The 20,616-nt window shown below is 37.1% G+C and overlaps 1 protein-coding gene across 1 annotated transcript in view; it reads left to right on the top strand.

Moving 5' to 3' along the window:
• The window catches only part of TRM11 (tRNA modification 11 protein), a 112,554-nt gene that overhangs the window by 83,880 nt on the left and 8,058 nt on the right, over positions 1-20,616 (top strand). Inside the window, exon 5 of the mRNA XM_089829732.1 lies at positions 17,941-18,015. Within this exon, the coding sequence (XP_089685858.1) occupies positions 17,941-18,015 (75 nt within the window). The remainder of the gene's footprint in view (positions 1-17,940; positions 18,016-20,616) is intronic.

The following is a 20,616-nucleotide window of genomic DNA, read 5'->3' as shown; positions in this document are numbered from 1 at the left end:
GATTCATAAAACAGATTTTTGACTAGAAAAACAGATTTTAAATTCCCTATATTTTCCTGAGAAGTTTCTGACTTATCTCTGATATTTTCTGATATCTTTTTTTTTTGCCCTTGGCGATAAGTTGTTGATAACGATATTTTGAACTACACCTTGAATGATAGCTCTTCAAGCAGAATCGCACGAGTGTAGTGTGTGAATGGAAGATAACTCTCAACATTTGTAGAACGTGTTCACATCCTTTGTGTTGAGCACCTTGTATGCTGGAGATTGGTTGAATAAATGATCTGGGCATGATCGATTTCATTGTGTAAATTTATTTTATTGTCTGTGGTTTCCGTTAGATGCTTAAAGCATTGTATGTTTTATATATGCATAGGAAGTATGTTTGAACTATAAATAAGGCACATTGCTTGATTGTTGAGTGTTAACACTCACTGATTATTTATTCCCTGACTAAGCTTGAGAGCATTTTATTGTGTTCCGAGTATTCAGAAAAGGATTTTTTTTGGGTGTGGCTGGGTTTTCCCCTCAAGTTGAGGGTTCTCCCAAGGTAAATACTTGTGCAATTTGTTCTTTTGTTTTTTGGGTTTCAATATATTGCATTTCTAGTATTTGGTTCAAAACTCAACATGGTATGTAGAGGGTTTTGCCAAGATAAATACTTGTGCAATTTGTTCTTTTTTTGAGTTTCAATATATTGCATATACTAATTTGGTTCAAAATTCAACATGGTATTAGAGCCGGTTTAAGGAAATGATCCAAAAACAGAATTTAAGCTTGGAATTATGCTTTCAGTTTGCTTGTTTCAGCTTCCAACAATGGTGAGTGGACTCAAAGTTGAAGGCAGACTGAATGGTGCATCCAATAATACTTCATGGAAATTTATGGTGCTCATTGCTCTTGAAGAAAATGTTCCGAACTATGTGACTGCTAATATAGCTGAGACTTTTGATGGCACTGAGAAAGCTCAATGGAGAAAGTATTACGAAAATAGATTAGATTCTATTATTAGTTAATGGTTATCTATTTGTAATCTATTGTAAATATTAGAATGTTTCTAATATTAGTTAGTCTCTAGTTATCTGTTAGCTTTCTTTTAGCTAGAGTATAATGTTTCTATTCTTTATGATCGTATCCTAAGGAAACGTCGTTTTATTCTTTTGTATATATTGACCTCTCGGTCTCTGTTATATTAAGCAAATATTTACCAATTATTTTGTAATATGGTATTAGAGCCAATTCCTTCAATTTTTTCAAAAAATATTATAATTTCCTGTTGAAATTATCAAAGCAATATTTTTCGAAATTATTTTCTGTGACATCTTCTTCTTATGGCTATTTTTCTGCAATTGCTATCTATTTTTTTGGCAAATTTCTGGCATTTCATGTGATTTTTTTTTGTAGCAGGCCTATTTTTGTTCAAAACCCTGATTTTTTGTACCAGATCAATTTTTATTTATTTATAGATTCTTGGTGGGTTTTTTGAGAGCTCAACTGGGTTGTTAGATATTTTTGGGTGCCTCGATTTTTGAGCCAGCGGATTCAGAATCTAAGAAATTCTTTTTGGGTTTTTCGAACTATCTTCTGGGTAGCCCTTCAAATTTTCTAGCTTCCGTTTTCTTTTGCCTCAAAGTATGTGCCTTCACAGATTTTCACATTTTTCATTGGAAAACGTGCTATGATATCCCTGACTAATATTTTGCTCGAGAGCAATTCAAAATTCAATGGTCGGAATTTTGGCAATTGGAAGCAACGGATAATTGGATTTTTTGAATATTAGAATATTGATCAAATTGTTGTGGGTGTTACACAGCGTCCGACTGCCCCTGGTATTGATCAGGATACATGGGATCTAAATAATTGGGAGGCAGTGATGCTTCTCAAATTATTCATAGCTAATGACTAGCTCTCTCAGATTCCATCCAGCAAGACAACTGCCGAGATATGGGCACATCTCAAAAATCTTTATGAGACTTCTGACAAAAGCAGAGCTTTTGTCTTGAAGAACACTTTGTTTTCTGTCATCATGGATGAGCAAACATCGCTTTAGGCTCACCTGAACAAGATTCAAGAAATCTGTGATTAGTTGCTTGCCATTGTTCGCAAGATGGAGGAAGAGGACATTGTGGTCATCACTCAAGAGTTTACCCAAGTCCTATGAGCATTTTATCGAGACTCTCAACATCAGTTCTTCGTGTTGATATGAAATTCACATATTTCTACACACTCCTGCTTCAACAAGATTGGTGGAAACAACAGTTCGGTAACAGTTCCAGCTCCATCTCCTCAGAGCAAGTCTTTGCTGCTAAATCCTTTCGGAAGGATAAAGGCAAGTCTCAGTAGTCTTCTCAGCATAAATCCTTTGCTCTAGATTCAAAAGGCTCCTAGAAAAACATTCAATGCAACTATTGCCACACATTTGATCACATGAAGGTTGAATGTTGAAAACGCTTAGCTGCCCAATCTAAGCAATCGGGTTCATAGCACAAAGCGAATAGTGTAGAGCACACTGAGCAGACAAAATTTGTCTTTTACGCAGAGTTGCCAGAAACTCCTCTGTCCTTCCTTGGGTGCACGTATCCCCGTATCCAATCTGGAAACATATCCGATACTGCTTGGATACATGTTGAATATTGTACCCATGTCTGCCTAAAAAAACTTGATTTTCCAACCATGCCAAATACTATGGGATTTGATTTTTTAAAAGATTTGACGTAAATCTTCCCAAATTTGATTTAAAAAAAAATTCTATTAAAGTTTATTAAAAAAAAATGGTTTAAACAAAACCTGCACCATATGAGAAAAAATAAAATGTTTTTCTATTTCAGCAACCCATTTTTTGGGTTATCTTCTAATGCAACTCTACTATGTTTACATATTGTGAAGTGATAAATTAACTTGTAAATATTTATGTGTCAATATTACGTTTGAAGTAATGAAAACCTCCTATAATAACTGAAAAACTATGTTAAATATATGTGTATGTGTTATTTATTAAAGCTGTGTCCAGCCGTATCCATATTGGTGGTTTTAAAAAATGGCCGTATGCGTACCCAATCCCGTATCTGTATTTGTATCCACATCCGTATCCATGCAACTTTGCTTTTACGCCTTCATGGCTAAAAGACCTACAAATCATGTGAAGTCTTTTCCCTGGTACATTGATTCAGGTGCCTCTTGTCATTTCACCTATCACCGAGATTGGTTCACTAACTACCAACCTTATTCTAATTATGTTATTTTTGGTGGCATAGAAGAGTACACCGTTCTCGACAAAGGCAAAATTCAGATTCAGTTCATTGGGAGGAATCTGATTTTTCTTGATGTGTATTACGTTCCAGGGATGGAACTAAATCTACTCTCAGTCAGTTAGTTGTTGCGACATTCTCCATAGTTGGATGTCACCTTCAGTTCACATTAGTGTACCATCACCGATAGGGCGACTCAATCTATTGTTGCAGTGGGTCTTGAGGATCATGGTCTTTTTTGACTTACTGATTCTGATGATTCTCGGGACTTAGCTATGGCTGCTCGGCGGTCTTCTGTTAGCACACTTTGGCATCAATGGTATGGGCACTTAAATGTGCATTATCTCTCTCAGCTTGCTTAGGAAGAGCTTGTCCTCGGTTTGCCAGAGATTCAGACTCAGCAGCTTGGAGTTTGTGATGCACACCAGGCTAGAAAGCAACATCGCACACCTTTCGCCATTGGTGATTCATGGCAAGCTTCTCAGGTACTTCAGCTTGTTCATGCCGATATCTGCGGCCCTATGGCCACTCCTCCTGTTCTTGGGCCCAGGTATTTTTTGTTGTTTGTTGATGATTTTAGTAGAAAAATGTGGGTATATTTTCTTAAAAAGAAATTAGATGCATTTCTTGTATTTCAGAATTTTAAACCTTTAGTTGAAAAAGAGTCTGGGAAATCTATTATTACTCTTAGGTTAGACAATGGGGGAGATTTTGTTCTAATGAATTCTCTAGCTTCTTGGATACTCATGGCATCAAACGCTAGTTAACCACATCCCACACACCGCAACAGAATAGTGTAGTTGAATTTCGCAACAAAAAAATCACGAGATGGCTCGATTCTTGCTCGAACATAGACATATTCCGAAGAAGTTCTGGGTAGAAGCAGTTAACATTGCAGTTTATCTTTTGAACTAGTCACCTACAGTGGCGGTCAATATGTAAAACTCTAGAAGAGGCTTGGTCAGGTTGCAAGCCTAGAATCACTCACCTAAATTTTTTTGGCTCCCTTGCTTTTGTTTGATCCTTGATGTGTCATGCACCAAGTTGGATGCCAATAGTTAGAAATTCATGCTTGCTGGATACAATAGTCTCCACAAAGCCTACCGCATGATTGATATTGAGACATCTCGTCTCTTGTATAGTCGTGATGTAGTCTTTGATGAGCAACGAGGACCATTCATGCTTGTTTCTCTTGTTTCTGATCCAGTAGACCAGCCTATGAAGGCTCATGATTTTGGAGTTAGACTTCCATTAGGTCCACCTGATGGGAGGGCTCTGGTAGCTCTTGCGACTCTAGTTATACTAGTGATCCCTGTATAGACACCTCCAGCTTCTCCTGCAAGATCAACCATATTTGTAGATGCTTTACCAGAGTTTGATCTAGATTCTTCAGATGAGGAACTTGTTCATAGAGCATATCCTGATACTAATGTTGGTCATTCTCCTCTCCGGCTTAAGTGGTGGGCTAAGACACTAGCTGATCTTTGTGATGATGAGCTCATTGATGGGAGAACTACTTGGAAAAAGAGCAAACCTATAGAGTCTATTAACTTTGCTGTCATGGCCAACATTCACAGTGTGTTTGAACCTCAAACATATTTCAACGCTAAAGGAATTCCAGAGTGGGAACAAGCCATGACATCTGAACACTAGAGCCTGCTGAAGAATAACACTTGGGTCCTTTCTGATCTTCCACTGTGGAAGAAACCCATTGGCTGCAAATGGGTTTACAAGATCAAATACAAATCTGATGGTACATTGAATAGGTAGAAAGCTCGTTTAGTTGCAAAGGGCTTTTCTCAGCATTAGGGCATTGATTATGAGGAGACCTTTGCCCCAATTGCAAAGATGAGCACAATTAGATTAGTCCTAGGCTCTAGCCATGGCAACACAGTTTGGTTGGAAGGTCCATTAGACAGACGTCAAGAGTGCTTTCCTGAATGGTGATCTCCACGAAGAGGTTTGCATGACGCAACCTCCTGGTTTCAAGGTTGTTGGTAAAGAACATCAAGTTCTCAGATTAGTGAAAGTTCTCTATGGCATGAAGCAGGCCCCTAGGGCATGGTACATGAAAATTGATAAGTACCTCAGTGATTAATGCTTCTAGAGTTCTTCAAACTCAAATTTGTACATCAAGACTACTGATAGTGACATCATCCTTCTAGTTATTTATGTGGATGACTTGATCATCATTGGCAATTCAACATCTTTAATTCAGGGAATCAGATAGAGTTTATGCCAGTCTTTTGATATGACTGACCTGGGGCTCATGCACTATTGCCTAGGTGTTAAGGTTTGGAAACAATTTTCTGGTATAGTCATCTCCTAGTCCAAATATGCTAGGGTTTTGTTAGACAAATTTCGTATGCAAGATTTCAAGCCTACATCTAAACCTATGGAGAAAGGTCTCAAGTTATCAGCCAAGTCTGATTTTTCTCCTATTGATGATACTATATACAGGCAACTAGTAGGCAACCTCATTTACTTCTCTGCTACTAGCCCTAATATAGCTACATAGTCAGCTACATCTCATGTTTTATGATAGCTCCTAAGGCTAATCATTGGATGGCAACAAAGCATGTGCTTTGTTATGTGAAGGGCACTACAGATTTTGGACTTCTTTACTCTTGAAGTTCTAGTCCTAGACTGAGTGTGTTCACAGGGTCTTTGGGCAAACTTTGTTGATTATAAAAAGTCAACTTTTGGATATGTGTTCAATTTGGGATCCGGTGCCATCACATGGACTAGTAAGAAGTTGCAGGCAATTTCTCTCTCCTCTATAGAGGCCGAATACAGAGGGATAGTCAAGGCAGGTTTTGAAGCTGTTTGGCTTCATCAAATGCTTGGGGATCTGTAGATGTCACCAATTGGACTGACCACTTTGTTTGTTGATAATGAAGGCATTATCAAATTAGCGCGGAATCTAGTCTTCAACGAATAAACCAAGCATGTGGATGTTCATTGTCACTATATATGACAATTGGTTGAAGATGAGACAATAGACTTGCGGTATGTTCCTACCACAGATCAGACTAAAGACATTCTCACCAAGCCTCTTGGTCTTGATAAGTTTGTTAAATTTAGAGGACAACTTGGTGTTGTGGATAGATTAACCATAAAGGGAGGGTATTACGATAATAGATAAGCTTCTATAATTAGTTAATGGTTATCTATTTCTAATTTGTTGTAAATATTAGAATGTTTCTAATATTAGTTAGTCTGTAGTTATCTTATAGCTTTCTTTAGGTAGAATAGAATGTTTCTATTGTTTACGATCGTTTCCTAAGGAAACATCGTTTTATTCTTTTGTATATATTGACCTCTCGGTCTCTGTTAATTTTAAGCAAATGTTTACCAATTACTTTGTAACAGAAAGAACAATTCATTGCAAGAAAGATACTAATTGATTTTGTTAAGTATCATTTGGTACCTATTATGTAACAACCCATTCTCTCTTGCCTTAAATTACGACTATCATATCATTGAACATAGTTACTCTTCATATTCATGAGCATGAGAAGGCAGTTACAACAACTACTTTACATATTTAGATGACAAAAAATCAATGGCTATAACACAAAACTGAATCCTAAACAATTGAAAGGAAAATAATTGATTTAACGATATTAATCATCTAAACATATCTTCGACTAAAATTGCAAATTCATAAAAGTAAAATTACTTGTTAATAGAAGATGATTGAATGAGTTCATCTCTGTTTTGTGCAAGTCTTGGCATTTGGTGGAGAGGAGAAATGTTGTTAGAGGCTTAACCTCCGAACCGCGGACCCTTAAGTATCCCCACACAATCTCAACTAAGAAAGGTCCTCCCTACTCGAGAATAGGCATGGGGCACCTTATCTTGCCACTGAGCATCCTGATGTTAGAGTGTAAACCCACCGCTCGACTAGACATCAAGAATTGTATCATTGGTTCAACACGGGCTGACTTAGTCAGTGTTTGTTTGTTTATTATTTGTTATTTTGTTTCTATTTTCTTCTCTTATCTTGTAGGTATAATCGTTTGTTCATTTGTTATCCGCCCACACTCTTCATCTCGACCTTGCTAATCATCCTGGATGAATCTTAGTGTGGCTGCTTATGTCGTTGATCAATCTCTATTTGTCGCAGTCAATTCTTCGTGCCCAGCCTGGGCTTATGGCAAACATTAATATAAAAGATTTATGATGCTTTATAATGGTTTACTTGACTCTCTCTGAGAGTGCCTTCTCTTATTTGAGAGGCATATAGAAGATGCCCTTGTGTAAGCATTGCACTGGTTGGATCTCTTTCCAAGTTAAATCAAAATTTTGAAAAGAAAAATCTTACTGATTGTAACAAATTATTCAGCTCTTATGATGTTTGCACAGTCAGAATTAAGTAAAATATGACACTCCATTTGGAGCTAGACTCTATCTATATTGTCAATGCTTTCTTTCAATTTCCAAGCTAAAATCTAAGAGCCTCATATAATAAACTGTAAAGAATAGAAAAACAAAAAGGAAGCACAACTTGGTAAAGTAATACCACTTCCTTGTGCTAGTAGAAGCTGAAATGATTGGTATGACTCCTTAGCACTTGTTGGTTATTGTGATTTAGGACTATTACTGACCCATGACACTATATGTCTGTAACTCAAAGCAATGTTGCACGACACAATATGACTAAAATCACAAAATGATGCACAACACTGTGTGAAATGTAATCGCAATAATGATGCACGGGACTGTGTGAGTTGTAATCATAGATAATGATGCATGACATTGTTAGCAACACTAGATGGTGCTGGGCTTGCAATGGAAATGCGACTATTAATGAGATATGGAATGCAAAGTGCAAAAGGAATTTACAGATAGCAAAAAATGCGTGTGGGATCTCTGATTATGAGGAAATGTGATTGTTTGGCATCAAAATCCATTGCATATAAAGAACTTTGTCCCTTTGTTGCATGCTCGGTTACGAGCAAGAAGTAAAGTGGCAAGAATGAGTTAAAAACAAGAGCCATTGGTAGCACATGGCAATTTCATAATATTAGAAATGGCCACCAAAAAATATAAAGGTTTGATGAAGAATATAAAGAAATATGGCCCCACATGAAATAATATTAACACCATTGCCAAGGTTGGAAAAAAATAATAATAATTTCATCCTCCTAATGTTTTAATATAAGGACATCATTGTACCTACTTATACTCATATATGCACGTACACATACACATAACATGCGTAATATTCGAAACATATGCATCTTGTGTATACGTCAAATTTAAAGTACGCGTATATGTTCTTGTACGTCTTAATTGAATACACATATATACATATATGTATGTACATGTACAAGTAGATATAGGTATCATGCTGTCATTATATTAAGACATGCCTGAGATAATAGGAAGCTCCGAGAAAATCCCAATTTATAAAGGTAACAATTTTGTTCTTAGTTTGATTAATGCTTAGTGTTTTTCTTTATTTATTTTAATGATATACACATATTGACCTAGTTAGCTCATGGTCGTCCAAAGTATATTCGTGCTTGCCAAGTCGTTTACCCTTAGCCATGGTGGTTTAGGACTCATACCTATTTGCCCAATGATAGGTGGTGCCTCCATGCCCAATTCCTTCTCTGGCAATGCTTCCCCCCCTTCGCTGCATTCTTGATAGTGAAAATTTATCATGGTAACAACATATTGCTCATCATTCTATGAAGTTGAAATTATCATAGCATTGATCATATTAGCCATCCAATTCCAATTCATATATTGTCATAACGTTTAACTAATATTCCATTTTCCCATGATGTCATATCGAATAACCAACACTTCATTTTCACATGAAACTATAACGAATAACTTATTTGACCAATCACTCAACTTTACATGAAGCCTCAATGAGTATAAAGGAACATTTAAAATTGAGCCAAAAATTGGGATGTAACATATATCCAAGTTGAATTCAGCTAAAGAGATGTTTGAGTGTCTTCAAAGTTTGTATGATTAACAACACCACTAGCAGAGCTCTAGCCTTGAGACGCCAACTTCTAGATATTAAGATGGCTAGAGGAGAACTTGTTGTAACTTTCTTCATGGAGATTACAAAATCAAATGGTGAACTCCACGCCATTGGAGATTCAATTGAGGACAAAGACCTAGTTATGTTGGCCTTGAATGGCCTTCCTCACTCTTGTGGAACTAACCAAGTTTTATCAGTTGAGAGCTGCTTGCATTCAAGAGGAAATCAGATTCGAAGCAAGAGGAGATGAGCTTTAATCACACCATGAAGAAGATCATGACCTTTCTGCCCATACTTCTAAAAGAAAAGGAAGGAAAGGAAATTTCAAGAGGTTTAGAGATAGGAATTCTGATTCTGCCCCTGAACTTAAGAAGAAGGATCTCTCAAGGATTTAGTGTTTATGACGTTACAAGTATGGTCACTCTACTAGAGATTGTTCAACAAGACACAAGCACAAAGTTGTTGCCACAAATGGTGAAATTACTTCTCATACAGAATCAAGTGAAAACTCAGAGAATTTCTTATTTATATTTTCTCTCTCAAGTAGTGTTCTTGCTGATAGTGATACTTGGCTAATTGACAATGGAGCATCTCGCCACATTACAAGATACCATGAGCATCTCCCTGATCTAATGCAAAAACGATACTCATTTACAAGTTATTATTGGTTATGACGCTTGCTATTTTGTGAAAGGTGCTCGAACTACATCGTTTCATTTAGACTTAGGAATTCCTCTTCATCTGAGTTAGGTGCTGTTCATTCTTGGAATCAAGAGAAATGTGATTTCTATTTCAGCGTTAGAAGATAATTGATACCAAATGGCATTTGCAGAAGGAAAAGTTCTTGCATAGAAGAAAAACACCATCATTAAGATAACTTGTGAAATTGGTGTTTGTAATGACCATCTATATAGACTTTCAGCTCATCCTATTCAAGCCTTAGCACATGATTCCACAAGTTCTAATGAGATTTGGCATAAAAGATTCGCTCTAAATTTCATAACTCTTTCTTCCATGGAGAAGATGGTCATTGGTCTTCCATAGCTCAATCAAGATCATGAGGCTGTCTACAAAGGTTATGCACTAGGTAAGAATATACAAAGCCTGTTTAACTCTAGCAAAAGTAGAGCAAAAGAAAGTTTAGAGCTATTTTTTTTGACTAGTGTGGTCCTATGTTTGTTGCTTTAGATGACATCATCATTCTCGGTGATTTCAATGTGAGGACCAGAGAACTCCAGACTCCACTTTATGACCGATGCTCTACTGAGATTGATCCGACTACTTTGGGGCTTCAACGTATTTCAGAGGATGTTCTTGACTGATTTCCTGCTATGGTCGTCATTTTTTGCAGTTGTGAGTCTTCCGGTCTGGTGATCTTGAACGGTCTTTCTTGCTTTCCTAGTTATGAGCTCTTTACTTGCTGGCCTCATTATGGAGGTGCTAGTGTGGTTGATTATGCCCTCACCTCTCCCTCCTTTATCTCCTTCATCCACAACGTCACCATTTTGCGCCTTCCTCTTGCGGATCATGCTATCCTTCGTATCCATTTTCATCTTCCTCCACATTCTTCGCCGCTTCTTCAGCCACCTCATCTCGTCCCTTCCACTGCCCATTCCCCTGCTTGCTTCTGTTTCTCTAACGGTCACAGTGAGCTTTTCTCCTTTCATCTTTTGAGACTCCTTAATCCTGTGTGCTTTGCTGACTCTTGTGAGGCCTCCTCCATGTTTGATTTACTTGCGACGACCATTTGCAAGTCCGCCATCCTTTCCATACCTCACCGCCCTTCACTCTCCCTTCGTAATACATGCCCTATGAACCAATGGTTTGATGCTGACTGCAAAGCTTTTCATCACTCAGTATGGTCTACTTTTGAGGCTCACTCTCCTGATTATGCTCACCTTCGATTGTCTTAGCTTCGTTTTCTTCGCCATAAGAAACGATCCTTTACCGCTTCCTAGTGTAAATCCCTTTACTCCATGTTGATCCGTAATCCCCAGCTCTTTTGGCACACTCTTTTCCCCCATTGCACCCCTACACCTTCCATCCTTGACTTTCGCTCCCTAACCACTCACACCATGGCTCTTTATTCTGGGGCAGCCTTCCATTCATCCCGTTCTGCCTCCTTGCTATCACCTGTTCACCCCCTCTCACATTTACGAGGCGATCAAATCCATGAGATGTAGCATAGCAACGAATGATGAGGGGTTCCAGGCTGAACTCTTCAAGTTTGGTGCTTCCATTCTGGGCCCCTATCTCTCCATACTATTTAATAAGGTGATTTGTACTGGGTTTTTGATTTCTTGGTCTAGGCATTTGATTTATCCAATCCATAAGACAGGTCTTGCTTTTGATCCTGGGAATTATAGGACTATTATGATCAGGCATACATTTGCCAAATTATATGCTACAACACTCAATGCTATGTTATCAAGAGAGCCTTTAGGAGATTGGGATTTCAAAGATGTTACTTACAGCTATCATGAGACTCTACGAGATTGTTGTGGGTAGATTCAGGACTCCTGATGGTTTTTTTGTCCCGATCCATAGCACCATTGGGGTTAAACAAGGCTGTCCTCTCTCTCCCACTTTGTTCGGTTTGTATATTGATGAGCTTGAGGACTTCCTTTTGAAGTCTTCGCTCCCTGGTGACAGTTGCTACTCACATCAGGTTTTGATCTCCATTCTTCTTTTTGCAGACAATGTGATTCTTCTCACTTCTTCTCCAGAGAGTTTGCAGAGGCTTCTGGATGGTTTGGCTTCCTTTTGTGTTCAGAGACAGCTAGCAGTTAACTTGGGTAAGACTCGGGTTATGATTTTTAATTGCCTAAAGACTTCTCATCTTTACTTCTTTTTTCAGGGATAGGAGATTGAGATCACTTCTTATATGTATCCAAAGTTAAGTTTTTTGGGCCTCGTTTTAGTATGAGACCAGCGATACAGTCTAGAGTTACCAAGGGTATGGGTTCTCTTACTATGCTTGAGAAACAATGCTTCAAACACCATTTTTAGGATACCTCGTCCAAGTTATCCCTCTTGGACTCCCTTGTTCGGCCAACTGTTCTTTATGGCTTAGTGGTTTGGGGGCCTTCTCTCCTTAGTTCTGATTGGGCCTCGATCGAGTGGGTTCAGACATTGCTTCTACAACGTATCATTAGATGTCACAAATTCACTCCTCATAGTATCATTCTTGTCGAGTTTGGTACTCATCCCTTCAGTCTTGTGGCTATATTTGATTTGGTTTGGTTCCTTCATCGTCTGCGTGGTTTTGTAGATTCAGTTTGGTGAGTGTGATAGATATTCTTATCTGGCATATTGCTTCTTTGTTGCTACTGTACATTTTGATACTAGCTCTCGGGCTCATTGTTGGTATGCACAGGCATCTTCTTTGTTGAGCTTGATTGGGATTGATATTGATCGTCTCCCTCCTTATTAGTTCTCTTTGAATGCCCCTGTTCATCTCCTCCCATCTAGACAGGAGTCAAATGAGCATGTTAGACTTGATATTTACAGACAGTATATTATTACTACTTGGACTAACCCTCATGAGTGCTTACGTCCAAGAATGGCGTTCTATGTGGAGCACTTTCTAGAGATCAGTGATGGGATTATTGTCCACCCTAGTTACGTTTCTCGATGGTGGAGTCATGCCCTTCATATCTCTTTGGGATCTTTCAGAGTTAGTTCTCACCATCTTCGTGCTCAAACAAACCATCATATTGACAGAGAAGAACATATCTGTAAGTTGTGTACTTTAGCCGAGGTTGAGATGGAGACTAACTTTATTTTTTGATGCCCTATCTTTTATGAGATCAGAGGGAGATTTTATTGTCTGTTCTGGGATTGCTTTTCTCTTTTTGTGTTCTTCATTTATTGTGACTAGCAATGTCTTGCGCTTTATCTTCAGGAAGCTACTCTGCTCTGTGATAGTACTTTACAGTCACTACTTCCTCACTGACATTGCTCTGATCAACCTATTACTACATTTTTTGCACCTTAACTCCTTTACGGGGTGTGAAAAGGTCGATTGCTTCTACCAGTTATGCTGGTCATTCCAAATCCGTCAGATCTCGCAGTGGTTACTTATGTCAGCGACACTCCTCCACGAGTTCACAGAGACAGTTCATGGCTCTTGTTCACCTACAGTCTTATCCTTCTATGACTGATTTCTTTCTGCCAAGGAAAGACTCATAGTCTTCTCCTTGTCCTCTCTCTTCTTGTTTTTGTTTGCTTTTCTCAGACATCGTTTGGTGCTCTTGCTGTTGTCAGCTGTCTGATTGTAAACTCTCAGTCCCATAGACCTTTTGTGGTCTTTTGTTGGACATTAATAATCTTATCTTATCTTATTAAGTATTTTTTGTTACTATGTTGCTTTTGTTGATGACTTCTCTCGTAAGATCTATATTTCTTTTCTGAAAACTAAAGAGCTTGATGAAGTTCTGACCAAAGCTCTAGTAAAGAATTTGTGTGAAAAGAGGATCAAAGTTTTAAAGTTTGACAATGGGGGTGAATATTCTTCTAGTATATTTCATAATTTTTTGTACTTAAGCTGGGCTTAAGTGGGAGTTTTTGTGTCTCTTATAATACACAACAAAACAGAGTTGCAGAAAGAAAGAACAGGTCTATTGTTGAGGTAGCAAAAGCCATGATCGATGATCAAGGTCTTTAGACCTTTCTTTGGGCAGAAGCTTGCAAGGCAATTGTAATGTTCAAAATCGTAGTCTACATCAAATTCTAGAGAACATGATTCGTGAAGAAGCATTCACAAGTGTCAAACTGAATGTTGGTCATTTTAGAATTTTGGATGTCCAATTTACATTCATGTACCTAGAGATAAAAGGTCTATGTTAGAACCTTCAGGAAATAAGGGAATTTTTGTTGGCTACAGTGAATCTTGAAAAGTTTATAGGGTCTCCATTTCGGGTCAAAAGCATATTGAAATCAGCAAAGATGTTTCATTTGAAGAAGATGTGCTTGGCAAAAGATCAACAGGGACTAGTATGGAAATTGATAGAGAAGAGCATAGGAGTTCTCAAGATATGGATATTGGTGCCCCTGATTCCCCTTTTGAGATTTAGAGGGAGACTCCTGATTTAGAAGATCCTATTGATCTTGTTGATCCTATAGATTCCACTGTCGATCCAAGTAATGTTTCATTTGACAAGAAGAGACCTTTATGAGCCAAACATACTATGCAAGAGGCAGAAAAATTTGTAGCCCCTCATGACACTTTTAGAAAAGTAAGAAACCTCATACGTTTGCTAGTTATGTTGCTTTAGTGAGTCTAATTATTGAATCCGAGCCTTATGTTTTGAAGAGGCTTCAAATCAAAAAGTATGGAGAGATGCCATAGTAAAAGAGTATCAATCCATTATCAAGAATGATGTTTAAGACATTATACCTAGGCCTAAAGGTAATCTGTTGTTTCTTCTAAGTGGCTGTTCAAAATTAAACATGCAGCTGATGGAAGCGTTGAAAAGTATAAAGCTAGATTTGTAGCTAGAAGGTTTTCTTAAAAGGAATGTTTAGATTATGAGACATTTTCTCCTATAGCTTGGTACACTTCCATCAGAACTATCATTGCTATTGCAATTGTTAAGAGAAAGTAAGAGACCTCATAAGCTTGCTAGTTATGTTGCTTTAGTGAGTCAAATTATTGAATCCGAGCCTTTAAGTTTTGAAGAGGCTTCAAATTAGTAAGGATGGAGAGATGCCATGATGAAAGAGTATCAATCCATTATCAAGAATGATGTTTGGGACATTGTATCTAGGCCTAAAGGTAAATTTGTTGTTTCTTCTAAGTGGCTGTTCAAAATTAAACATGTAGCTTATGGAAGTGTTGAAAAGCATAAAGCTAGATTTGTAGCTAGAGGGTTTTCTCAATAGGAAGGTATAGTTTATGAGGATACATTGCTCCTGTAGCTCGCTACACTTCCATCGGAACTATCATTGCTATTGCAGCAGTTAAGGGATGGAAATTGCATCAAATGGATGTAAAGATGACATTTTTAAATAGTGTAATTGAAGAAGAGGTATTTATTGAGCACCTAGAGGGTTTTGCGATTCATAAGAAAGAATCACATGTGTGCAAATTGAAAAAGGCTTTGTATGGCCTTCAGCAAGCTCTGTGTTCATGGTATGAAAGAATTGATCATTATTTATTGAGCTTGGGTTTTCTAAAAAATCATGCAGATCCAAATCTCTATTTCAGGTAATTGAGGATAAAGCTTTAATTTTAAGTATTTATGTTAATGATCTAGTTTCTTATTAGAGTGGATGATCTCATTTCTAAATGTAAGAAAGAGTCAACTTTTGAATTCAAGATGAAAGATCTCCATCTTATGCAATGTTTCCTTGGATTAGAACTGTGGCTTTTGGTAATCTAGTTTTTCATGATAGAACCAAGCAAGTGGAGATCAAGTATCATATTTTAAGAGATATAGTTCAAAGGAAAGCAATTGAGCTCAAGTACATTTGCATGGATGAGAAAACATCAAACTTTCTCACCAAGCCACTTCCTAGAGTGAAGTTTTTCTTATTTTCAAGATAAGCTTGGTGTTGTGGACACCGACACTTTTGCTGAGAGATAGTCTCAACTTTGGTGATTCTTATTTTATGTTGCAATGCATTTTTCTCTATGATGGAGAAATTTGAAGTGAAAACCCTTGTAATGCATTTTTCTCCACGATAGATAAATTTGAGGAGAAAGCCCTTGTAATGCATTTTTCTCTAAGATAGAGAACTATGAGGTGAACGCCCTTGTTGTTCTTTCCACTCATGGGAGTAGCCATAGTGGATGTCATGTTGAGAGACTCCATGACAACATCACGTTGAGTGACTCCGTAATGAGACCTTCAGTTTATTTCACACATGGGAGTAGCCATGGTGAACATCATGTTGAGTGAATCTATGATGCTATCACATTGAGAAAATCCGCGATAAAGGTTTTTTATTAACACATATTGGTGTAGCTATTGTGTTTGTCATGTTGAAAGACTTCATGACATGAAGTCTTCAAATGATATCTCCTTTGCTGAGAGGGAGTGTTAATGTTTTTGTTAGCTGCAAGAGACATCATTTACCTGCAATGGTTGTGCAAACTTCTTGTTTTTGATTCCTTGTTCTCAAATTTTCTCAGTCTAGCTATTTTGAGCCTTTTTTTAAATTGATATGCCTTGCAGCAATTCCTGTCTTCCGTTCATTTGTCAAGTTCTTCTCTCTGCCTGCAGTGAATAGTTGTTTCCTTTGAGAGTTTGTTTTGGAGTAGTTGATTATGTTTGACAGATCATTCTATCTTTTCGATAAATTTTCTCTTTACTGTTCTTGTATTTGAAGCAACAGAGGTGAACAACTCTCTTCTTACCGTAACTGTCATCTAATTCACATTGAGTCTGATGGAGATGGCATTGTTGGCCGGCAGCTGTTATGTTGTGAACGGCTTTCTCTTTCATCCACTTTCATTGTTTCATATTGAAGGTTCAATAAAGGAAAGAGTTTGTATGACTGTTGAGATGGAACAACTCACTTTTAACTACCATGAGGTGTTTAATGTGCCCAGAGTGGTATGCTCGAACAGAGAAAAACATGTTATGATGAGCAGTCAAGAGAAAGACATTATTGTGGTTAAGAGATACCCGTTATTGCACCTGTGTAGTGTATTATGGTACCTGCTCTTTGTTTCACCGTGTGCATTTATAGAACTTTGAATGATAACTCTTCAGGCATAATCATACGAGTCTACTGTGTGAGTGGAAGATAACTCTCAGCATCTGTAGAACGTGTTCACATCCTATGTGTTGAGCACTGCGTATGCTTGAGATTGGTTCAATAAATGATCTGGGCATGATCAATTTCATTGCGTAAGTTCATTTCATTGTCTATATATTTGTGAGATACTTATAGCATTGTATGTTTTATATATGTGTAGCTGTTGTATTCGAACTGTGGATAAGCCATATTGCTTGATTGTTAAGAGCTAACAATCACTGGTTATTTTATTCCTTGATTAAGCTTTAGAACATTGTATTCAGTTTTGAGTATTCAATAAAGGATCATTTTTCAGGTGTGGGCAGGTTTTTCCCTCAAGTGGAGGGTTTTTGTAGGATAAATATTTGTGCACTTTGTTCTTTTGTTTTTTGAGTTTCAGTATATTGCATTTCTAGTATTCTGGTTCAAAATTCAACAATCTAAAATCAATGACAATCTTTGGAATGATGAAAATATAGAAAACCAAAAATATTGGCATGCTAAAGGGTAATTTAAACTCTGGTATTTTATAAAATATCATTAGCAATTCTACCTTTAGCTAGCTGGATAATCCAAGCTACTTGCATAGACGAATCAGCTTTAGAAAGTAAATTATCATTACAGAATTAAGAACCAAATCACGATGAATCACACAGTGATAGTGGTGGATAAATCCACCTGAAGATACCCGAGAAACAAAAATTGTAATTTGTGTGACTGAATGTTGGAGTGGATGAACATTTTCTCTTGATCTTTTCCTCTTTTTTTCTTTTCTGTTTCTTGATATGATATTGATGTAGGTCTTGACTTTTTACATAAAATTCCAATTTAAGGGAACTTATTTATTGAATGTTTTTTATTTGATTTAGTGCGATGTGATTTTTTGAAGCTGTGGCTTTCATTGGTTGAGATTTAAATGGGTATATTTTCCTTATTTTGCAGTATGACTTACCTCTGCCAATTTCTTTGATTCGAGCTGACAACAACCTCCCTCCTTGGCGTGGAGACCTTCAAGAGGTGAGCATTTTTAGGTTTAATGTTCTATATTTTATCAATCTGATTTTAGAAGGTAATCTAATGGAATATACTTAGAAACCCTATTTGATATTGTAAATAAAAGCACAATACAAGCAGGTGATCAGTTTTGTCCAAAAACTTGGAGCGATAATTATTAATTGCTCTAAAGTTTTACTTTATGAACCCAATTGTACTGATTAAAATTGTATAACTATTATAAAAATGGCTCAACAGTAATCGACAAAGAACCAATGCCACACATAGATGAAGTCAGTTGTAGAGTTTTAATATGCCTGCTGACCCCCTGCTGCAGACTAGAAGGAATTGTGGCATTGATTTCAACTTCCTATTTTACTATAAAATCACAGCAATGAGAGAATTTTAACAGCAGTTTGCAGCGAAAGCATGGCAAGATATTCAGCCGTACCTTTTGCAGCCATGACTTGAATTTGGTTAGGAAAGGAATAAAAACAATAGAGGGGGAAATATCAACAACCTGTTTAAGTGTGGTGCTACCAGCAGTATTTATATTTTGAATTTATCCATTCTCATTGAAGTCATTATTGTACACTTGAAAAGCAGCATCCCTATGCAGATCTTCCGAGAATAATTACCTGAACCAAAACGAGGAGGGGAATTTGAAGGAACTTTCTGCTTCTTTGCATCAGGTTGAGTGGCAATCCATCATATGAGAGTCTATATGCATTATAGTTGCCATTCTTCTCTTGATGATCGGAAGAATTATGGACCATTCTCCCTGTTTCATGCAATTATGCCCACCAACTTTCAAAAAGGAAAAGTGAAGAAATCTATGTAAATATTCGTTAGCTATCAATTCTCGAGGACATTCTAGTAAATTCAACCTACGGAGTTCATGAACTTTTGTTATCCCTTGAAATTCTTTTCCCACAAAGTCAGATTATTTTAGTAAAAAAGCTAACGAAAATTTGATTGTGAAAAATTAATATTCAGATCTTGCAATTTGCAACTACATACCCATATATTGGATCAAACAGTTGTCTTCATTAATAAATCTCGACCAGCTATTAGTATTCTTGTTGACACTATAGAGCTAGCTGCCATATAGACAATCAAAGAATGCACATGGTATTGATTGGTGCAAGCTACAAATATTGCCCAAAATGTATTTTGAACATGGCCTGACTAGCAAATTATTATCAATCATAATATTCTAAAGAAACATTCAAAGTTGTGGCTGCTATCAATAAGTTTACTCTGCAAAATCTTCTTGTGTATTTGTTGTGGCGCTTTTGGAGGAAGTGAAAAATAAAAACAGATTAGATCACACCAGGATATATCCGGGATAGGACATGCTTGTTTGAGCGGTTAAAAGATTTTGAGTTTAAGGCTTCATTACTGGATTCGTGTCCTAGAGGCCAGATCCAGATCTGGATCCATTGTTGTGGCACTTTTCGAGGAAGTGAAAAATAAAAATAGATTAGATCACACTAGGATATATCCGGGATAGGACGTGCTTGTTTGAGCCGTTAAAAGATTTTGAGTTTAAGGCTTAGTTACCGGATTCGTGTCCTAGAGGCCAGATCCGGATCCGGATTTGTGCCTAGATTCATGCTGATCCGGGCAGGATCCTTGTTTTACATAGTAGATTCGTCCAGACTCGCGGCCCGCGAACCTGGACAGATCCACTGTGTAAAACAAGGATCTTGCACGAATCCTCAAAACTTATTTAATATTTTTTTTTTTGCTTTCTAACCCTAAAATAACCCTTTTATTTCACATCAAAAACAGTTCACCTCAAATTTGCTCTCTATTTTACTCTCATTATATATTTTTCTCTTCTATATAGATATTCACAAATCCTCCACGAATCCTAATTGGGAAAAAAATATCGCAAATCCACGGATCCGATTCACATAGTGGATTCCGGATGAATCCACTATGTAAAACAAGAATCTTGCACGAATCTGGCACAAATCCTCAAGGATCGATAGGCAGGCCAAGGTTCGAAGTGGGTCTAACTTATTTAATATGACTTTTTAAATATATTTTTTTTCTTTCTTACCCTAAAATGACCCTTTTATTTCACATCCAGAAACAATTCACCTCAAATTTGCTCTCTATTTTGCTCTCATTATATATTTCTCTTCTATATATATATATATATATATATTCACGTATCCTCCACGAAAATCCTAACTGGGAAAAAACAAATCGTGAATCCACGGATCCAATTCACCTGCCTGAATTGGATTCGTATCCTGAAGTGGTAACTAAGGTTTAAGAGTATGCTGTATTTTTGGCTTGAGATTAAATTATCTTGGATTACCCCCTCATATTTAGATAACGTTGTTTTTGTACTAGGTTTCTGGTTACTAGCATAACCTGGGGTCTTTTTTAATCTTAGTACTTCTTGTATAAGTAATTGTACTCAAGTCTTATTGACCCATTAGAATTAGTTTTGGAATGTTAATTCTAGGCTAAAATCATTTCTAGAAAACCGAGGATTCCAGCAACACTAAATGAATGGCTGGATCTCCTGCCTCAACAATTTCTTGATCATCTGAAAACATTCAAATCACTCAGTTCTACATGAATGTTTTTCCTCTTGAGGTTAGGTTT

The sequence above is a fragment of the Cupressus sempervirens genome, chromosome 5, assembly GCF_028749045.1.
Source record: "Cupressus sempervirens isolate cs-2001-9-10 chromosome 5, ASM2874904v1, whole genome shotgun sequence".
In the NCBI taxonomy this organism is placed as follows: Eukaryota; Viridiplantae; Streptophyta; class Pinopsida; order Cupressales; family Cupressaceae; genus Cupressus; species Cupressus sempervirens.
The sequence above is the reverse complement of the archived record's forward strand: the minus strand, read 5'-3'. Positions and strand labels throughout refer to the sequence as shown.